Here is a 21,455-nt window from a genome sequence, read left to right as displayed (position 1 = left end):
TAGGGAAAGTGGGAGGTACAAACTGTTGGGTGTAAGATAGGCTTAAGGATGTATTCTACAACACGGGGAATATAGCCAATATTTTGTAATAACTGTAAATGGAGTATAACCTTTAAAAATTGTATGAAAGAAAAGAATGCCAAAAAAAAGCCCTGCTGACACCTCGGTCACCCCAAGGCACTGTGTGCACGCCCAAGGTTGTGCTTTGGAGGAGGACAGTCAGAGGCTGCACACCATGAGGCAAACAGACTCCACTGAAATAATCCAGCCAAATCATGAAACAAATAAATGAGCAAACAATAACAAGCCTTTGGGGGAGGGGCGAAAGCCATATCTAGAGTTGCCACAATGTATTATCTAAAACATCCAGTTTTCAACAAAAAATTATGAGATGTGCAAAGAAAGAGAAAAGTGTGACTCGTACGCAGGGAAAAAAGCAGGCAATAGAAACTGCCTTTGAAGGGGCCCAGATACTGGATTTAGCAAAGACTTCAAAGAAGTTATTATATGTTCAAAGAACTAAGGAAACCATGCTTAAGGAAGTCATAGATGATATGATGATAACCCATCAAACAGACAATATCAATAGAGAGATAGAAATTATAAAAAAGAACCAAATGGAAATTCTGGAGTTGAAAAGTACAATAACTGAAATGAAAAATTCACTAGAGGTTCTCATACATACATTTGGGCTGTAGGAAGAATCTATCAAAGATAGATTGATAGGGCTTCCCTGGTGGAGCAGTGGTTGAGAGTCCGCCTGCCGATGCAGGGGACACAGGTTCATGACCCAGTCTGGGAGGATCCCACATGCCGCGGAGCGGCTGGGCCTGTGAGCCATGGCTGCTGAGCCTGTGCGTCCGGAGCCTGCGCTCCGCAACGGGAGAGGCGGCAACAGTGAGAGGCCTGCGTACCGCAAAAAGCAAAACAAGACAAAACAAAAAAAGATAGATTGATAGAAATTATGCAGTCTGAAGAACAGAGAAGAAAACAGCATCGGAGAAATGTGAGACACCCATTAAGTACACCCACATTCACATAACAGGAGTATCTGAAGGATAGGAAAGAGAGAAAGGAGAAGGAAAAATATTGGAAGAAATAGTGACTGAAAACTTTCCCAATCTGATGGAAAATATTAACCTACACATCCAATAAGTTCAATGAACTCTAAGATAAATACAAAGAGTTTAACACATACTTCATATCATACAGACATACACATCATAGTAAAACAGTGGAAAACCAAAGACAAAAAGAAAATCTTGAAAGCAACAAGAGAAAAATGATTCATCACACACCAGGAAACACCAGTAAGACAGACAACCAACTTCAGAAACAGAGGAAGTCAGCACAGAGTGTGGCATTTCTAGGGGTTGCAAAGGGAGAACCCCGCCAGGAATTTGGGGCCTTAAAGTATGCCACATCCCAGGGCATAGGTGCTGCACAGGAGGACAAAAAAGGATGCTTGAGCTTGTGGTTAGCAGGTGCTCAGTGATTCAAGGCAGAAAGGATCAACCCAAATAAAGACCATGACCACACACTGGGGACTCAGCACCACACCCAGAATTGTGATATACACAACCGAGGAAGAAAGTTTCCCAATGAATGTCAACTATCTCATACAGCCTGTGGTACTTGACCTCCTAGCCCTGAGATGGAAAGAGAAGCTGACCCAGACTGTATCTTTGACTCCAAACAATAAGCAAAACCCCACAATTCTAACACTAAGGGTCTTCCAAGATCCTCATGAGTGAAGATGGGAGCTAAGGGGGAAAACCTAAAAAAGCAACAGATCCTGTCCAGTTCACCAAAAGTGACCTTGACATCCTTAGGGGAATACAATGTCTCATCTTTCTCTGACAAAATTCAGCTGTGCTCATTGTTCTTATAAATGTTCTTTTCTGGTCAATGAAATGTCCCTGCTACCCTGAGACCCTCATAACTTTCAAGGGCTGGGTAAACCAGGGCATCTCACTCAGTGGTCTAGATGTACTTCCTGGGAGCACAGTTCACAAAAAAAATCTCTCTACGGTTCCATTAACCTAGTCTTGGTAGAACCAAAGCTCTACCAAGTAAGTGAGGTCGCTGTGGCTTCTGCAGTGAAATGAGAGCCCGCCCCCAGCCCAGCGTCCACGCCCACCTTCCTCACGGTCTCCAGCTCCTGCTGCTTGTTTTCATTTGCCACCTGGAGCTCCTTCATCTGTCGTTCCAGCTCCTCCTGCTCAGCCAGCACCTTCTTCCGGAGTTCTTTCCGACGCTGGCGGGCTTCTTTGTGTGGTGGGGGGCTGCCCAGCTTCAGCAGATGGATGGTAGAATGGATGGCTGTGAAAGGCATGGGAGAAAAAACAGGGAATACCCTTTATTCTTTGTAAGCCTAACATGTAAATGGCATAGTGGGAATAAAACCAGAGACCCAGGATAATTCTGGTCCTGCCACTGAGCAGTGGTGTGACCGTGAGCAAGTCACAGAACCTCTTACAGCATGGGTTTCTCATCTCTAACATGAGAGAGATGATCTCTGAAGTCCCTTCCAGCTCCAAAGTTCCGTAACTGCCTATCTTGCATAAACAGACCTTGATTTGGGAATATCACACACATTTGAGGAAATCCCAACACTTCCAACTCCCTTTCCTATACTTCCCAAAGGGCCAGGTAAGAACAAGACATAGCAAGGGCTGAGATATAAAGTTCCTCGTATCTGATTTGCTACCTGCTGTATTTAGTCTGCCCCTCATCTATACCTTATGAAACCATCTCCCTATATACTCCCTTCCCGAGGTGATAATAGCAGCTACCATTTTTTGAATATTTGCTATATATACAACCTTTACATGCATCATATAATTTTTACGTGAAATCTGATTTCTTTCCTGATTGTTTCAATTACTTAAAGAGCTAATACTTTCACATTGTTCAAACTCAAAAGCATGAAAGGACATAGATGAAGTCTCGCTCCTACTCCTATCCCCCAGCACTGAGTTCTCCACTTCACTAGCAACTAATGCTAACAGTTTCTGTGCATCTTTCCTGAGATACTTTAAGCATATACAAATAAACATGTATATACGTTCTCCATCTTCTGCTGACAAAAATGTTGGCATAACACACTCTTCAGAGGCTTGGAGAGCTTTCCATATCAGTACATACTGCACAGTACTGCACAATTCTCCCCTGTGTAGCTGTACCATAATCTGTTCAACCACTCCCCAATTAATGGACGTTTAAGTTGTTTGCAGTCTGTCACAAACATTTCTGCAATGATGTGTCATTTTTTAAATGTGCAACTATATCTTCATTTTCTAATTATGAACCCTCACAACAACCTGAGAGGTCGATACTATTATTTGCCCCATTCCACAGAAGAAGAAAGCTGCTACAGAATTCCTAACTCAACCCCAGAAGCCTAGGAGAGAGGATTCAGATCCAGGTACACTTGCCTCAAACTCTTAAACTACATCAAAATGACCATAATTTTCAATAAAACAATTTTACCTATGTTCAAGAATATAACATTCAGAATCCTCTTTCATGATTAAAAATAAAATCTCATAGTGTTTCATTCTTTACTAATTTTGGATAATACTTTAGTTTGAAAGTTATTAAATCAGAAGTTTGCATTCTTGAGATAATTACTTGAAACTAGTGATTTCTTGCGAAAGTAACAGATCTTGAAAATTACTTGAAGTATTCAAAAGCTACTGCACAATTCCTCTTTTGTTTTACACATTACTAAATACTCAAAATGGCTACTTTAAAATTCTTTATGGTCCTTAAAAGGGGAAATTCCATGTTCTTTAAATAGTAAGAGTAAAAAAACCTAAAATGTCCAGTTTATAATTTTCCCACAAATTCATCAGGCAAATGAAATTGATGAAAATTTTGGGAACTCCTCTCACTTTGTTTTTCTTCTAGCTACTGTTTCACATAGAAATAACTATAGACAATGAGGAAACAATGCCGAGCATCTTTAATGAGATCCAAAGCTGAAAGCGCTCTCAAATTATATCATGACAAGTAATAAAAATTATCTTACCCTGAATCCACTCTTGTTTCTTCTTCTTATCTGAAGCACTGATTTCAAAGGTCTTATCAAAACATTTTATGAGAAAAAGGCATTTCTTTCCATCTTTGTCAGGCAAGGACTAAGACAGAAAGCAAAATTAGTCCTTCAAATTTTATTTTCAAGTATTTAGATTAAGTTCAATCTTAATTATTTATATAAGAAGTACCTATAAATGAATATTACTGATTTACTAATGCTGCCCCCTAGGCAACAGTACTTATGGTAAAAATGACCCTGGATTAGTGTACTACACCTAGACTGGGAGAACCAACACCACCTGATGGGCCATGCTTTGGGCTTTCCTGAGCACAGCAGCCCTTGTACCTTCGCACATCTCTTAAGTGAACCCTGGAAGATATACCCATGGATTGCTCCAACAGGTCTTGACTCCTATGGGATATGAGGCTTCTAACCCAGGGTGATTCCCACACCCTCCAGATGCATCTCTCCCTTCCTTGCACCAGGGGTATTGTTGCTGGCAGGCTGTGGTTCTTGTCCTATATCCTTATAAGTAGACTGGTATGGCCTATGGTAATCTTGTGAGTCTCCATGTTTACTTGAATCTAAGAGGACCCCTTACTGGGAACTGCACACCCTAAGACATTAATACATACCATTTCATCCATCAAAACACATTATCATTTATGAATGAGATCTTAGGTATTTTAAATGTTCTTCAACAAATACAGATGTGGCAATAGTTCAGCTATAAATTAAAAACTCTAAACTTTATGTTCTTGAGGACTTCACTTCTTTACCGAATTAGCAGCTGTGACTAAAGTATTCTGAAAGTCACCCTAAGTATTCCAAGGCAATGCTCACATCTTCTTTTGGTTTATTTATTACACTCAAAATGGCCCAGGTTTTCTGATATATTCATGATTTCAAACACTTTCTTACTGAATTTTTTTTTGCTTTATTTTCTTATTTATGACTTCATTTTATTCAAGAAATGATCCCTTAAATGTACAAATGAGATTTAATCCCTATATTTTATTCTCTAGTATAAGAAAATAAACTCACATTAGAAAAAAATTTTGTCAGGTATCTAATTTTTTGGTTCAGAAACTATGGCTACTGTATGCCTATATTATTTTCGAAATGTAAATTTTAAGATTATTTTTAAGGCTCTGGAGTCTAGAAGAAGGAAGATAAACTACTTGAACAGCAGGGGGCAGCACTAGAAAGAGTAACCGTTGACTCTTACCTCCACACAGCAGTTCTCATCCAAGAGAATGTCTCCTTTCTTATCTTTCAGATCCTCACTCACATAGTAAGAAATTATGTTGGGTTTTAGTACAAACCAGCGTTCAGTCCAGTTTTTCCGTCTATGGCCTTTTTTCATCATGTAACCCTATGAAAGATTAAATCTGATATAAACTCCTGTCCTTTTATTTATAAGAGCTGATACCTCTTCCTTGATATTCTTGCCTACTCCATTATCTGATGTGAGGCCTTGAATACATGAATATCAAAGGTTCTTGCCCTTTGTGGATCACGAACCCTTTGAAGAGCTACAAAGGCAGGGCACTATACCCAGTCAAATTCATGCAAGCATGTGCAGATAAAAGTTTACATAGAATTTTAGACACTCAGAGATATCTCCTCCCTCCACCCAAACCCCCCAACCTCACCAAAAGCTATATGCAGATAAGAGACTGCAGGACCCCCTGATGTTAACAGCATTGTGGGGTTTCTTTTTTTAATACCTTATCTTTTAGGGATGCCTACTGAAATATTTATAGATAAAATGAAATGTCTGGATTTGTGTCAAGAAAAGACAGGAGAGGTCAAAGTAGACGGGGAGGATTAACCAGGTATCAGTGATTCCTGGGGCTGGCTGATGGGTATACACCAGGTATCAGTGATTCCTGGGGCTGGCTGATGGGTATACGAGAGTTCATTATACTATTCTATCTGTTCCCTTTGAAACAGAAAACACAAACACATGCACACACGCACGCACGCACACAGTGATTCTGAGATTCTCAGTAAATCTAGACCTAGACCTCACAGTGATTCTCAGTAAATCTAGACCTCCATCAATGAAAATGTTAAAACCTATCAGTCAACTTGGCCAAGCATATCTTCTCAGCCAGTCACCCTCTGGCACCAAAGTACCTCTCTACCTGACCTCACGATTCTGGAGGATGAACTCTGCTCCAAAGGAGCAGAAAAAGAACTGGACCAGTTACTAGTTAGGCTACTGGCTTCTAAGTATAGCTTCTATGCTCACACTTACTAGCCCTGTGCTTCCTTCCCATATATCAGCATCAAAGGTGTATGATTAAAAATTTTACTTCAGCAAACCTGCACATTTATTATAGGCCAAAACCCTTCAGTACTATTCAAGAATAACTCACATTTTTTTTTTTTTTTTTTTGCGGTACGCGGGCCTCTCACTGCTGTGGCCTCTCCCGTTGTGGAGCATAGGCTCCGGACGCGCAGGCTCAGCGGCCATGGCTCACGGGCCCAGCCGCTCCGCGGCATGTGGGATCCTCCTGGATTGGGTCATGAACCCGTGTCCCCTGCATCGCGCGGGCGGATTCTCAACCACTGCGCCACCAGGGAAGCCCTAACTCACATTTTAAATAGTAAATCTATAGGTGCTGATAGCTTGTGGTAGACTATACACATTGTTAAATATATGATAATATCTTGGCTGTATCATTTGATTATTACATACTACAAGTTCTAATCATATTACTTGTTCAGTTTGCTAATCCTTGAACATTTAAGCCAAAACTATCTCATACTGCAATTCATCTGTAGTTCTATATTCTGCCATCCTAATCTGTCTGGAAATTCTCTTCAGACATAGACCATGTCTCATAACTCTTTGCAGCACCAAAAACTTACACAAATTAAGCCTCAATTAATTTTTTTGATGGGCTCCATTTGGAGAAAAGAGCAAAAACAATATCACCTAACAGAGCAAAGAAAGGACCAAAGTAAGGAAATCCCAAATCAGAGCTATTATTCAATGTAATAAGGTAAGAAATCTAATCTAATCCACTAAAAATATATAAATTCTACTTAATAAGCATTAAGCCTCCATATGTATGTCAGATGCTATGCAGGTGCTGAGAAAACAAACTTTATCATCTAATATGATAAACACAACCTTACTATATAAAGGTATTTTTTCCTAAAAGAAAGAATATTTTTATGATTTTATAAAAATAATATATATCATATATATAAAGAGAGATCAACATGTATAAACATATATAATAGTAAGTCCAATAACAAGAAAAGAACAAAGAATAAAATAAAATTCACAGAAATTCCACAATCCAGTGGCAATCAACATTTTGGCACTCATCCTTCCAGACAGCTCTACAAACACAAATCACATTGCATGAAAGGGATGACAAGACACCTACTTTTTTTCACTGAACAATATGCCATGGGATCTTTCAGATGAATAAGTATGGATGTACACGTGACATAAAAGTACTTTAAAAATGTTTAGAAAAGTGATCATTTAAACAGTTATTTCAAAATAGTAATTTCCCAATGCTTAACTGTAATTCTTTACAATGAAAGCCTAACACAAGACTGTGAAAATAAGAAACTTTATTCCTGTTCTAAATCAGTGTAAAAGTATAAGTGACTTAGACTCATCTTTGTAATGCAAATTTGTTTTATTTCAAACATGTCAAATTCTAAAGGTAAGGAGAAATAGTGTTATAGGACTCTTACCTGTTTCAGCACATCTAATATAAGCTCATTAAAGACCTCGTTAATTGCCATGGACACTGTCTGCTGATCCATGCCTTTGCTAAACTGTCCATTTCCAATAAGCTCAATCAGTTCCCACACGGAAAGGCCATCTTTACTGTCATCAAAGTTGATTTTATAATTTTCAAATTGTTCTTGTTGCCAACCTCCTCCCATAGCTTCTGTAAGTTTCTTAAGCAGGTATTCAATCTAGATAAAGAATTTTTAAAACATTATTTCATAGCAAAAAAATAACTTTTAAATTTAGGTATGTACCTGTGTTACTTACACTGAAAGGTCAATTTAGGAAATATTCTTTTATAGTGCCAAAAGTGTATCTTTCAAGAATCATGATACTACCAGGGAGAAGGGTATGGATAAAATGCCATTGATTCTATATTAAACTAGAATAAGTAATCAAAAACTGGAACCTTTAAGAGTATAGTATATTTGCATACAGAACTAAAGCAAACTGCACACATACTATCATACACAAACTAATTGATGTGCTCTGATTACTCTGTTGGATTTCAATATATCATAATATTAATTTTACTGAACAATAAGCATCTCAAAGTATGTACAACTTAGTCACCAATTTATTAATTTTCCACATAAGCCAATTATTTGAAATTAATGCTGCTGCTTCTCATTAGAATGGTGACAATGTTGTAAACAATGGTGAATTCCTAGCCTGGGCCAGAAAAGTCTATTAAATCTCAAAACACATAGCTTTGTATAGAAAAACAGTAGAAAATACTGCACGCATCCTTCCAGATAGCTCTACACACACACACATCACATTGCATGAAAGGGATTACAAGACACCTGCTGTTCAACAACCTGTTTTTTTTCAGATGAATGAGTATGGATGTACACGTGACATGAAAGTACTTTAAAAGTGTAAATGAAATAGTAACAGTTAAACAAAACAGTGATGCAATAATACTGAATGAGAATTAATCTCTCTTATCCTCTGGAAGGCCTGGGTATCCTACAGTGCTCTCTCAAACTCAACATGTCCAAAAATGAATGAATCATCTCTACCTTTCAAATGGCTTCTCCTCCAATTATGGATTTCAGTTGGAAACACCACCATTCACCCATGTCAGGACCCTTTTCCCCACTCCCTTACATAAAATCAGTGACAAAATCCTACTGCTTTCACCTCCCTTCTTTAAACCCTGCCTAGCTCCCTATCACCTCAAAGATAAAGGCCAAGCTCCTCTGTGTCCCTTGTGATCACCCCTGCCTACTGTCTCTAACATATTTCCTGCCATGCCCTACTGCAGATTTTACACTCCACCAATAACCACCATCAACACAGATCCCAAGCATGTTCTGTAAAGGGCTAGCTTGTAAACATTAAGACTTTCTACATCTCTGGTATATGTTCTTCTTTGTTCGGGTTTTTTTTTTTTTTTAACAACCCTTTAAAAACGTAAAAACTATCTTAGCACATGGGCTATACAAAAACAGGCTATGTGGGCTGAATTCACCCAGCAAGCTGTAGTTTGCCAACACCTGCTATAGATTATAAGTAGTCTACCCATTTAACACATTTTTTTATGCTTCTATGCCTTGCCCCATGCTGTCCTATCTAGATCACCTTTCCCCATTTCTCTACCCAGCTACACATTAAAGTTTGAGAAGCACTGCTCTGGTAAAACAGCTCTGACCCAGGTCAGGTGTTCCTCCTCTGTGTCACTCTCCCTGCACTTAGCATACTGTATTGAAATTATCTCTACGCTGCCCCCTGTAGATTTTCTGAAATCCTTATAGGCGGGACAATGCCCCACTCTTCTTTGAATCTCCAGAACTCAGAATCATACATAGAATGTAGTAGAGCTCAATTAATGAAATGGAAGTAAACTAAGCTAGGTCTCAATTTTCTCATCTATGAAATGGGTATAATAACACCCATCATACAGAACTACTATGGGGATAAAATGGGACAAAAATAGAACACTGTGCACAATGTCTGGCACAGTACGTACTCCATCAATGTTACTTCCTTCTGCACTGAGTAGAATATTATTCAACCATTTAACATTACATTTAAGGCAGACTGGTTCAAGATGGCGGAGTAAAAGGACGTGCACTCACTCCTTGCGAGCACACTGGAATCACAACTAACTGCTGAACAATTATCGACAGGAAGACACTAGAAATCACCAACAAAGATACCCCACATCAAAAGACAAAGGAGAAGCTGCAGTGAGATGGTAGGAGGGACACAATCACAGTAAAATCAAACACCATAACCGCTGGGTGGGTGACTCACAAACTGGAGAACAATTATACCACAAAAGTCCACACACTGGAGTGAAGGTTCTGAGACCCATGTCAGGCTTCCCAACCTGGGGGTTCGGAAACAGGAGGAGGAATTCGCAGAGAATCAGACTTTAAAGGCTAGCGGGATTTGACTGCAGGACTTCGACAGGACTGGGGGAAACAAAGACTCCACTCTTGGAGGGCACACATAAAGCAGTGTGTGCATAAGGACCCAGGGGAAGGAGGAGTGACCCCACAGGAGACTGAGCCACACCTACCTGCTAGTGTTGGAGGGTCTCCTGCAGAGGCGGGAGGTGGCTGTGTCTCACTGTGAGGACAAGGACACTGGCAGCAGAAATTCTGGGAAGTACGCCTTGGCGTGAGCCCTCCTAGAGTCCGCCATTAGCCCCACCAAAGAGCCTGTCGCCTCCAGTGCTGGGTCGCCTCAGGCCAAACAACCAACAGGGAGGGAACCAAGCCCTACCCATCAGCAGACAAGCACATTAAAGTTTTACAGAGCTCTGCCCAACAGAGCAACAGCCAGCTCTACCCACCACCAGTCCCTCTCATCAGGAAGCTTACACAAGCCTCTTAGATAGCCTCATCCACCAGAGGGCAGACAGCAGAAGCAAGAAGAACTACAATCCTGCAGCCTGTGCAGCGAAAACCACAGTCACAGAAAGACAAAATGAAAAGGCAGAGACTATGCACCAGATGAAGGAACAAGATAAAATCCCAGAAAAACAACTAAATGAAGTGGAGATAGGCAACCTTCCAGAAAAAGAATTCAGAATAATGATAGTGAAGATGATCCAGGACATCAGAAAAAGAATGGAGCCAAAGACCGAGAAGATGCAAGAAATGTTTAACAAAGACCTAGAAGAATTAAAGAACAAACAAACAGATGAACAACACAATAACTGAAATGAAAACTACACTAGAAGGAATCAATAGCAGAATAACTGAAGCAGAGGAACGGATAAGTGACCTGGAAGACAGAATGGTGGAATTCACTGCTGTGGAACAGAAAAAAGAAGAAAAGAAATGAAGACAATCTAAGAGACCTCTGGGACAACATTAAATGCACCAACATTCGCATTATAGGGGCCCCAGAAGGAGAAGAGAGAGAGAAAGGACCCAAGAAAATATTTGAAGAGATTATAGTGGAAAACTTCCCTAACATGGGAAGGGAAATAGCCACCCAAGTCCAGGAAGCACAGAGAGTCCCAGGCAGGATAAACCCAAGGAAAAACACACCAAGAAACATAGTAATCAAATTAGCAAAAATTAAAGACAAAGAAAAATTATTGAAAGAAGCAAGGGAAAAATGACAAATAACATACAAGGGAACTCCCATAAGGTTAACAGCTGATTTCTCAGCAGAAACTCTACAAGCCAGAAGGGAGTGGCATGATATACTTAAAGTGATGAAAGGGAAGAACCTACAATCAAGATTACTCTACCCGGCAAGGATCTCATTCAGATTCAATGGAGAAATCAAAAGCTTTACACACAAGCCAAAGCACCACCAAACCAGCTCTACAACAAATGCTAAAGGAACTGCTCTAAGTGGGAGACACAAGAGAAGAAAAGGACCTACAAAAACAAACCCAAAACAATTAAGAAAATGGTCATAGGAACATACATATCGATAATTACCTTAAACGTGAATGGATTAAATGCTCCAACCAAAAGACACAGGCTTGCTGAATGGATACAAAAACAACACCCATATATATGCTGTCTACAAGAGACCCACTTCAGACCTAGGGGCACATACAAACTGAAAGTGAGGAGACAGAAAAAGATATTCCATGCAAATGGAAATCAAAAGAAAGCTGGAGTAGCTATACTCATATCAGATAAAATAGATTTCAAAATAATGTTACAAGAGACAAGAAAGGACACTACATAATGATCAAGGGATCAATCCAAGAAGAAGATATAACAATTATAAATATATATGCACCCAACATAGGAGCACCTCAATACATAAGGCAACTGCTAACGGCTATAAAAGATGAAATCAACAGTAACACAATAATACTGGGGGACTTTAACACCTCACTTACACCAATGGACAGATCATCCAAAATGAAAACAAATAAGGAAACAGAAGCTTTAAATGACACAGTAGACCAGATAGATTTAACTGATATTTATAGGACATTCCATCCAAAAACAGCAGATTACACTTTCTTCTCAAGTGCACACAGAACATTCTCCAGGATAGATCACATCTTGGGTCACAAATCAAGCCTCAGTAAATTTATGAAAACTGAAATCATATCAAGCATCTCTTCTGACCACAATCCTATGAGACTAGAAATCAATTATAGGGAAAAAAACGGAAAAAACACAAACACATGGAGGCTAAACACTACATTACTAAATAATCAAGAGATCACTGAAGAAATCAAAGAGGAAATCAAAAAATACCTAGAGACAAATGATAATGAAAACATGACGATCCAAAACCTATGGGATGCAGCAAAAGCAGTTCTAAGAGGAAAGTTTATAGCTATACAAGCCTACCTCAAGAAACAAGAAAAATCTCAAGTAAACAACCTAACCTTACACCTAAAGGAACTAGAGAAAGAAGAACAAACAAAACCCGAAGTTAGTACAAGGAAAGAAACCATAAAGATCAGAGCAGAAATAAATGAAATAGAAACAAAGAAAACAGTAGCAAAGATCAATAAAACTAAAAGCTGGTTCTTTGAGAAGATTAACAAAATTGATAAGCCATTAGCTAGACTCATCAAGAAAAAGAGGGAGAGGACTCAAATCAATAAAATTAGAAATGAAAAAGGAGAAGTTACAAGAGACACCACAGAAATACAAAGCATCCTAAGAGACTACTACAAGCAACTCTATGCCAATAAAATGGACAACCTGGAAGAAATGGACAAATTCTTAGAAAGGTATAACCTTCCAAGACTGAACCAGGAAGAAACAGAAAATACGAACAGACCAATCACAAGTAATGAAATTGAAACTGTGATTAAAAATCTTCCAACAGGGCTTCCCTGGTGGCGCAGTAGTTGAGAGTCCACCTGCCGATACAGGGAACACGGGTTCATGTCCTGGTCCGGGAAGGTCCCACGTGCCGTGGAGCGGCTGGGCCCGTGCACGGTCACTGAGCCTGCGCATCCGGAGCCTGTGCTCCACAACAGGAGAGGCCACAACAGTGAGAGGCCCACGTACCGCAAAAAAAAAAAAAAAAAAAATCTTCCAACAAACAGAAGTCCAGGACCAGATGGCTTCACAGGCGAATTCTATCAAACATTTAGAGAATAGCTAACACCCATCCTTCTCAAACTCTTCCAAAAAATTGCAGAGGAAGGAACATTCCCAAACTCTTTCTATGAGGCCACCATCACCCTGATACCAAAACCAGACAGAGATACTACAAAAAAAGAAAATTACAGACCAATATCACTGATGAATATAGATGCAAAAATCCTCAACAAAATACTAGCAAAGAGAATCCAACAGCACGATAAAAGGATCATACACCGCGATCAAGTGGAATTTATCCCAGGGATGCAAGGATTCTTCAATATATGCAAATCAATCAATGTGATGCACCATATTAACAAACTGCAGAATAAAAACCATATGATCATCTCAATAGATGCAGAAAAAACTTTTGACAAAATTCGACAGCCATTTATGATAAAAACTCTGCAGAAAGTGGGCATAGAGGGAACCTACCTTAACATAATAAAGGCCATATACGACAAACCCACAGCAAACATCATTCTCAATGGTGAAAAACTGAAAGCATTTCCTCTAAGATCAGGAACGAGACAAGGATGTCCACTCTCACCACTATTATTCAACATAGCTTTGGAAGTCCTAGCCACAGCAATCAGAGAAGAAAAAGAAATAAAGGAATACAAATTGGAAAAGAAGAAGTAAAACTGTCACTGTGTGCAGATGACATGATACTATACATAGAGAATCCTAAAAATGCCACCAGAAAACTACTAGAGCTAATCAATGAATTTGGTAAAGTTGCAGGATACAAAATTAATGCACAGAAATCTCTTGCATTCCTATACACTAATGATGAAAAATCTGAAAGAGAAATTATGGAAACATTCCCATTTACCATTGCAACAAAAAGAATAAAATACCTAGGAATAAACCTAACTAGGGAGACAAAAGACCTGTATGCAGAAAACTGTAAGACACTGATGAAAGAAATTAAAGATGATACCAACAGATGGAGAGATACACCATGTTCTTGGATTGGAAGAATCAATATTGTGAAAATGACTATACTGCCCAAAGCAATCTACAGATTCAATGCAATCCCTATCAAATTACCAAATTACCAGAACTAGAAGAATTCATTTTAAAATTTGTATGGAGACACAAAAGACCCCAAATAGCCAAAGCAGTCTTGAGGGGAAAAAAATGGAGCTGGAGGAATCAGACTCCCTGACTTCAGATTACACTACAAAGCTACAGTAATCAAGACAATATGGTACTGGCACAAAAACAGAAACATAGATGAATGGGAAAAGATAGAAAGCCCAGAGATAAACCCACACACCTATGGTCAACTAATCTATGACAAAGGAGGCAAAGTTATACAATGGAGAAAAGAGAGTCTCTACAATAAGTGGTGCTCGGAAAACTGGACAGCTACATGTAAAAGAATGAAATTAGAACACTCCCTAACACCATACACAAAAATAAACTCAAAATGGATTCAAGATCCAAATGTAAGACCAGACACTGTAAAACTCTTAGAGGAAAACATAGGAAGGACACTCTTTGACATAAATCACAGCAAGATCTTTTTTGATCCACCTCCTAGAGTAATGGAAATAAAAACAAGAATAGGGCTTCTCTGGTGGCGCAGTGGTTGAGAGTCCGCCTGCCAATGCAGGGGACACGGGCTCGAGCCCTGGTCCGGGAAGATCCCACATGCCGCGGAGCAACTAGGCCCGTGAGCCACAGTTACTGAGCCTGCGCATCTGGAGCCTGTGCTCTGCAACAAGAGAGGCCGCGACAGTGAGAGGCCCGCGCATCGCGATGAAGAGTGGCCCCCACTAGCCACAGCGAGAGAAAGCCCTCTCACAGAAACGAAGACCCAACACACCCAAAATTAAATAAATAAATTTATAAAAAAAAAAAAACAAGAATAAACAAATGGGACCTAATGAAACTTAAAAGCTTTTGCACAGCAAAGGAAACCATAAACAAGACAAAAAGACAACCCTCAGAATGGGAGAAAATATTTGCAAACGAATCAACAGACAAAGGATTAATCTCCAAAATATATAAACAGCTCATGCAGCTCAATATTAAAGAAACAAACAACCCAATCCAAAAATGGGCAGAAAAGCTGCTCATCATCACTGAGTATTAGAGAAATGCAAATCAAAACTACAATGAGGTATCACCTCACACCAGTTAGAATAGGCATCATCAGAAAATCTACAAACAACAAATGCTGGAGAGGGTGCAGAGAAAAGGGAACCCTCTTGAATTGTTGTTGGGAATGTAAATTGATACAGCCACTATGGAGAACAGTATGGAGGTTCCTTAGAAAACTAAAAATAGAATTACCATACGATCCAGCAATCCCACTACTGGGCAAATACCCAGAGAAAACCATAATTCAAAAAGACACATGCACCCCAATGTTCATTGCAGCACTATTTACAATAGCCAGGTCATGGAAGCAACCTAAATGCCCATCAACAGATGAATAAAGATATGGCACATATATACAATGGAATATTACTCAGCCATAAAAAGGAACGAAATTGAGACATTGGTTGATACGTGGACGGATCTAGAGACTGTCATACAGAGTGAAGTAAGTCAGAAAGAGAAAAACAAATATCGTATATTAATGCATGTATGTGGAACCTAGAAAAATGGTACAGATGAGCCAGTTTGCAGGGCAAAAGCTGAGACACAGATGTAAAGAACAGACGTATGGACAACAAGGGGGGAAAACTGCAGTGGGGTGGGGATGGTGGTGTGATGAATTGGGCGATTGGGATTGACGTGTATACACTGATGTGTATAAAATTGATGACTAATAAGAACCTGCAGTATAAAAAAACAAACAAACAAGCAAAACAACTAAACCTTCTTTGGGTTATTTGTATGGAAATATGTTAATATAAATGTTTCAGACATTACATGAAATTTCTAAAAATCTTGTATGTTCTGGTATAATGTTATAAGTCATAATTCTAGTTATTACTTTAAAATGTACATCTCAGAAATAACTAAATTTCCTTGTCAACTGCATTATTATGAACTTTCATCAAATCTTTAACTGTGGTCATTTTTAAATCTTTTATCATTTACAGACAGTTCTGGGTGTACTCTGATGCTTTTGCAAATATGTTCCTATAAAAGGGTTTCATCTTCAAGGAGTTCATTGAAAAGACTCTGAGAAGTACAGGTTTCTGGTAACTGACTATAGTGCTGAACTGAATGAATAAGCATTTTCAGAACTCTAATGGAAAACTGATGAATTCATAAAAGTGCTAAGAAAGATCAAGATAAAAAAGTTAATTACATGGGACTGAGTGAACTGATGAGGATGATTATAATTTTTGTGACTTTCTGTTTCAGTAAACAAACAAACAAACAAACAAAAAAGACACATGCACCCCAATGTTCATTGCAGCACTATTTACAATAGCCAGGTCATGGAAGCATCCTAAATGCCCACTGACAGACAAATGGGTAAACAAGATGTGGTACATATATACAATGGAATATTACTTAGCCATAAAAAGGAACAAAATTGGGTCATTTGTAGAGACGTGGATGGACCTAGAGACTCCTACAGAGAGAAGTAAGTCAGAAAGAGAAAAAGAAATATATGTTAACACATATATGTGGAATCTAGAAAAATGGTACAGATGAACCAGTTTGCAAGGCAGAAACAGAGACACAGATGTAGAGAACAAATGTATGGACATGAAAGGGGGAAGGGGGGGAATCAACTGGGAGATTGGGATTGACATGTATACACTAATATGTATAAAACAGATAATAGGAACCTGTTGTATAAAAAACAAATAAATAAAATTAAATTTTTAAAAAACAAAAAATAAAACTACGTTTAAGAAAGCATTTATGAAATAATATTAAGTGAGGAAGAATGCAAAATTAAATTTACCCATGATCTCCACTGCATAAAGGTTATATAAATATTTTGAAAAATACTAGAGCAAAATATTAGAGCCTAAATTGTTACAGATAGGATTGTGAATTAATTTTTTCTTTCTCTTCTTTGCACTTCCAACAATTTGATTATAATGTCATTTGTGAAATAACATACTTTAACAGAAGAAGAATGTCAACAATAGGAAAAACATGTTTGCAAAGAAATATACATTCGCAAAATATCACGAGGTCAAAAAATTTCGAGTTCTATTGTAATCTGATGAGATATTATAAGCTCCTCTTGTATGCAGATTATCTAATACCCTAAATCTAGCATACAGTAGGTATTCAACAAATGTTTACGTGCTGGAGAAAAACACACTTAGGTCTTTCCTTTCTCTTGCTGAAGATGTATCATCTGCTCTTTAGCTTATCAGATATTATTTTCTTGGCTTTTAAACAGAAGTAATAGGGATAGTCAGTGGAAAAGAGAAAAAGAAATTATGAAGAAGAAAAGAAAGGGAAAAGGGAAGGAGAGAACAGGACAGAAAAGAGAAGAAGGAAAAAAGCTTAAAGGCAATAAAACACAAGAGAGAAAAAGTCAATTATATAAATAATTGACCAAAGTAAAATAACTTAGAGGTGTTGTCATGCACAGAAATTCAATCTCCCTAAGGCAGCAAAAAGAGGGCCCATGCTGCCTGATCACAACTTGGGATAAAGGTTGTACAAGCACTACTAGACGTTTTAGTAGTGAGGCCATGGGTGTGGCCACATGCATGGACAGGATAACAAAAAGTGGGCATGACAAGTCAAGAAACAGCCTTAGCTTTTCCTCACCTACCACTGTGAATGAACCGGTGCCCCTCACACTCTGAGCTTCAATTCCTCATGTATATTGGAATGTCTTTAACATTGTTTCCTGTTAGCAGCAAACTCAGCTCTAGAAGCAGCTTCCCAGATTCATCCTGAACCTTTCTGAAGGTGCCCTCCCCCAACCCTCCGGAGTTTGTCATCAGCACCCAGCATCTGCTCTGCATTCCCAGTGACTGTTCCAGGCAACTAATCTAGATTCATTTCCTGTTGGCTTTCAACACAGTCATATACTTATCATAACCAAAACTTAAGGACCTCTTAGTTCATTATATTGGGCCAAGGAGAGACAAACATTCCCATTCTCAGTAACTATTCGATGATACTAAATAATAAATCACGTACTGCTGTGTTAGTCTGAGTGGACTGCACCAATTCTAAGAGCTCATTCAGTTTCAGGAAGCAGCTTACTTCCTCCTCCCAAGGCAAGTTGCACCAAAAATAACAAAGAATAAACTTTCAAGCTGCATGTGATTTCTGAGGCCTCTGGCTCCAAAGTTTATTTGTTAGAAGTTGTTTCCCTGTAATCATTGAAGAGGGCCTTTATTAACTTAATAACAATTCAGATTTTATTTCTTAATAAAGGATCTCTTAAAACTATTTCAGGTGTAATATTTAATTGCAAGAAGGCAATTCTTCCAAATAAGCAACAGACAAACATCCTGTTTTGTTCTTGGCTCTGTGGGAAATGAATACTAATGTAAAAACTATACTTTACAGACACACATTTCCAGGAATATCATTTGACAAAAATTATAGAACCATCTCAAATGGGGACATGCAATTTCTTGACTTTCGGTACTAAGTCACTTTCACTTAATTTATTCAATATTCTTGATATTGATTGATATTCTGGGTGATGGGAAACTGAGTCAAAAGCAAACTTACCCCACATATGTTATTCATGTCACTACCACTGTTACTTATATCTCATATAGTATTAATCAAAGCCGGAGAATTAAATCTTAACTTAAAAATATTTTGGACTTAAAATGCAAACCATCATTATGGTAAATGACTTATTGGAAACATAAAAATTACTTTAAATTTATAAAGCCTAAAAACTGTTTGTAGGACCCCACCCAAAGCGTCACTGCCACTGCGCTTGGGACAGACCCCGGCAGCCGAAACCCCGTCTGCCCTCTGGGCGGCGAGCCAGGTGTTGCTGTCTCTAAGCTGAACCTGGTCACCTCTTTTGAGCAAAGAGCCCTGGGATGTGAAGAAACGGAGACACCAGTCATACACCCAAGGGACATGGGTTTGATCCCTGGTCCGGGAAGACCCCACATGCCATGGAGCAGCTAAGCCTGAGCGCCACAACTACTGAGTCTGCACTCTAGAGCTCTCGAGCCACAGCTACTGAGCCCACGAGCCACAACTACTGAAGCCTGTGTGCCTAGAGCCCGTGTTCCGCAACAAGAGAAGCCATGACAATGAGAAGCCCCCACACCGCTACGAAGAGTAGCCCCTGCTCACCGCAACTAGAGAAAGCCCATGGGCAGCAACAAAGACCCAACACAGCCAAAAATAAATAAATTAAATAAATAAATAACTGTTTGTAATAATACAAATCAAACTCATTCATGACAAATTAAGACATTGTACTTCAAAATTTATTCTTAAATGTACATTTTCATACTTAATTTTATTAAAATCTGTAAGTCTAAAACTCATTCAAAATATAGTTTTTTTTAACACTATTAAAGTACTTAGGAAGAAAACAAAATCTAACAGAGAATGGGCACCTTAAGAAATGACTCTACTGTTTCTCATAAACTGTGCAACCTTGAATTTGCAGTGCTTGGCAAAGGCCAGGAGATGTGCTAGGAGCTCAATAAATACAAGGCCATATTTTAAACCTTAGGAGGCCGGTTCAGCAGCCAGACAAAGCAGTTCCACATAAATCTGTTTTAATGATCCCTTTTTTCCCCCCACAAGTACTCCTGGCCACAGAGGAATAATCTGTAAAACTAACTCTATTTCTACTTCTAATCAGAAGAATGCTGAGGGAGCTAAGGACATCAAAACAACAGAGTTAAGTCCAAACAATGACATGACAAGGTATGCTACTTGACTATCCTGACAAGTCAAAAAGAGGCCATTCCCTTCTCAAATAAGATTAACTTGTTTAGGAGAGGACAAAGACATTCCTGTCAGCCTGCAAAGAAGGCAAGCAAGCAGTGAAGTCTTGGCTGGGCTCTGGGTGCATAAAAATAAAGTCATGGCCCACATCAAGTCTTATGTAGGTCCCAGTTTTTCGGGCCACCTAGAGCAGAAATCTTTTTTTTTTAATAAATTTATTTATTTATTTATTTTTGGCTGCGTTGGGTTTTCGTTGCTGCGTGCAGGCTTTCTTTAGTTGCGGCAAGCAGGGGCTACTCTTCGTTGTGGTGCGCGGGCTTCTCATTGCGGTGGCTTCTCTTGTTGTGGCGCACGGCCTCTAGGTGTGTGGGCTTCAGTAGTTGTGGCATGTGGGCTCTAGAGCGCAGGCTCAGTAGTCGTGGCGCATGGGCTTGGTTGCTCCGCGGCATGTGGGATCTTCCTGCACCAGGGCTCGAACCCGTGCCCCCTGCCTTGGTAGGCGGATTCTTAACCACTGAGCCACCAGGGAAGTCCCGAGCATAAATCTTTTTTTTTTTTTTTTCCGGTACGCGGGCCTCTCACTGTTGTGGCCTCTCCCATTGCGGAGCACAGGCTCCGGACGCGCAGGCTCAGCGGCCATGGCTCATGGGCCCAGCCGCTCTGCGGCATGCAGGGTCCTCCCAGACCGGGGCACGAACCTGTGTCCCCTGCATCGGCAGGCGGACTCTCAACCACTGCGCCACCAGGGAAGCCCCCGAGCATAAATCTTTTGAGTGTCATAGGCAGAGTAGTCAGGAAGCTGATGCTGACTGGCTCCCTCCACAGTCTGTGACTCAGTGATAATCTACTAATGACAAGTCCTCCACATCAAGTAAGAGCTGCTTTGAGGAATATCGTAAGTCTCCTTACAAACTAATTTCTAATTCTGAAATCAGGACAAAGCCACTTTCAAGTCCACTGTGAGTATTTTAGAGATCAAAAGATCACGGGTAAGAGACCCACCCCATCTCCAGTTCTAAAGAAAACGCAAATAAATTTACAACACTAAGTATAACTACAAAATGTCTTAAAAGACAATACTGGAGATTTATTAGCACAATTCTTCCAAGCAGCAGCTAGGTTTTTTTTTTAAAGATCTCCTTATAGTCACTGTTGTAATATAGTTTTTTTTAACATCTTTATTGGAATATAATTGCTTTATAATGTTGTGTTAGTTTCTGCTGTATAACAAAGGGAATCAGCTATATGTATACATATAATCCCATATTCCCTCCCTCTTGCGTCTCCC

At 39.3% G+C, this 21,455-nt stretch overlaps 1 protein-coding gene across 2 annotated transcripts in view; it reads right to left on the bottom strand.

The window, feature by feature from the left end:
- The window catches only part of SWAP70 (switching B cell complex subunit SWAP70), a 79,708-nt gene that overhangs the window by 12,293 nt on the left and 45,960 nt on the right, over positions 1-21,455 (bottom strand). For both annotated transcript variants that reach the window (XM_007471386.1, XM_007471385.1), the window contains 4 exons: positions 7,769-7,996; positions 5,271-5,417; positions 4,034-4,142; positions 2,141-2,322 (listed from right to left, as the gene is read on the bottom strand). In XM_007471386.1, the coding sequence (XP_007471448.1) occupies positions 2,141-2,322; positions 4,034-4,142; positions 5,271-5,417; positions 7,769-7,996 (666 nt within the window). The remainder of the gene's footprint in view (positions 1-2,140; positions 2,323-4,033; positions 4,143-5,270; positions 5,418-7,768; positions 7,997-21,455) is intronic.

Source organism: Lipotes vexillifer, unplaced genomic scaffold, assembly GCF_000442215.2.
Source record: "Lipotes vexillifer unplaced genomic scaffold, Lipotes_vexillifer_v1.1 scaffold6, whole genome shotgun sequence".
Lineage (NCBI taxonomy): Eukaryota > Metazoa > Chordata > Mammalia > Artiodactyla > Lipotidae > Lipotes > Lipotes vexillifer.
The sequence above is the reverse complement of the archived record's forward strand: the minus strand, read 5'-3'. Positions and strand labels throughout refer to the sequence as shown.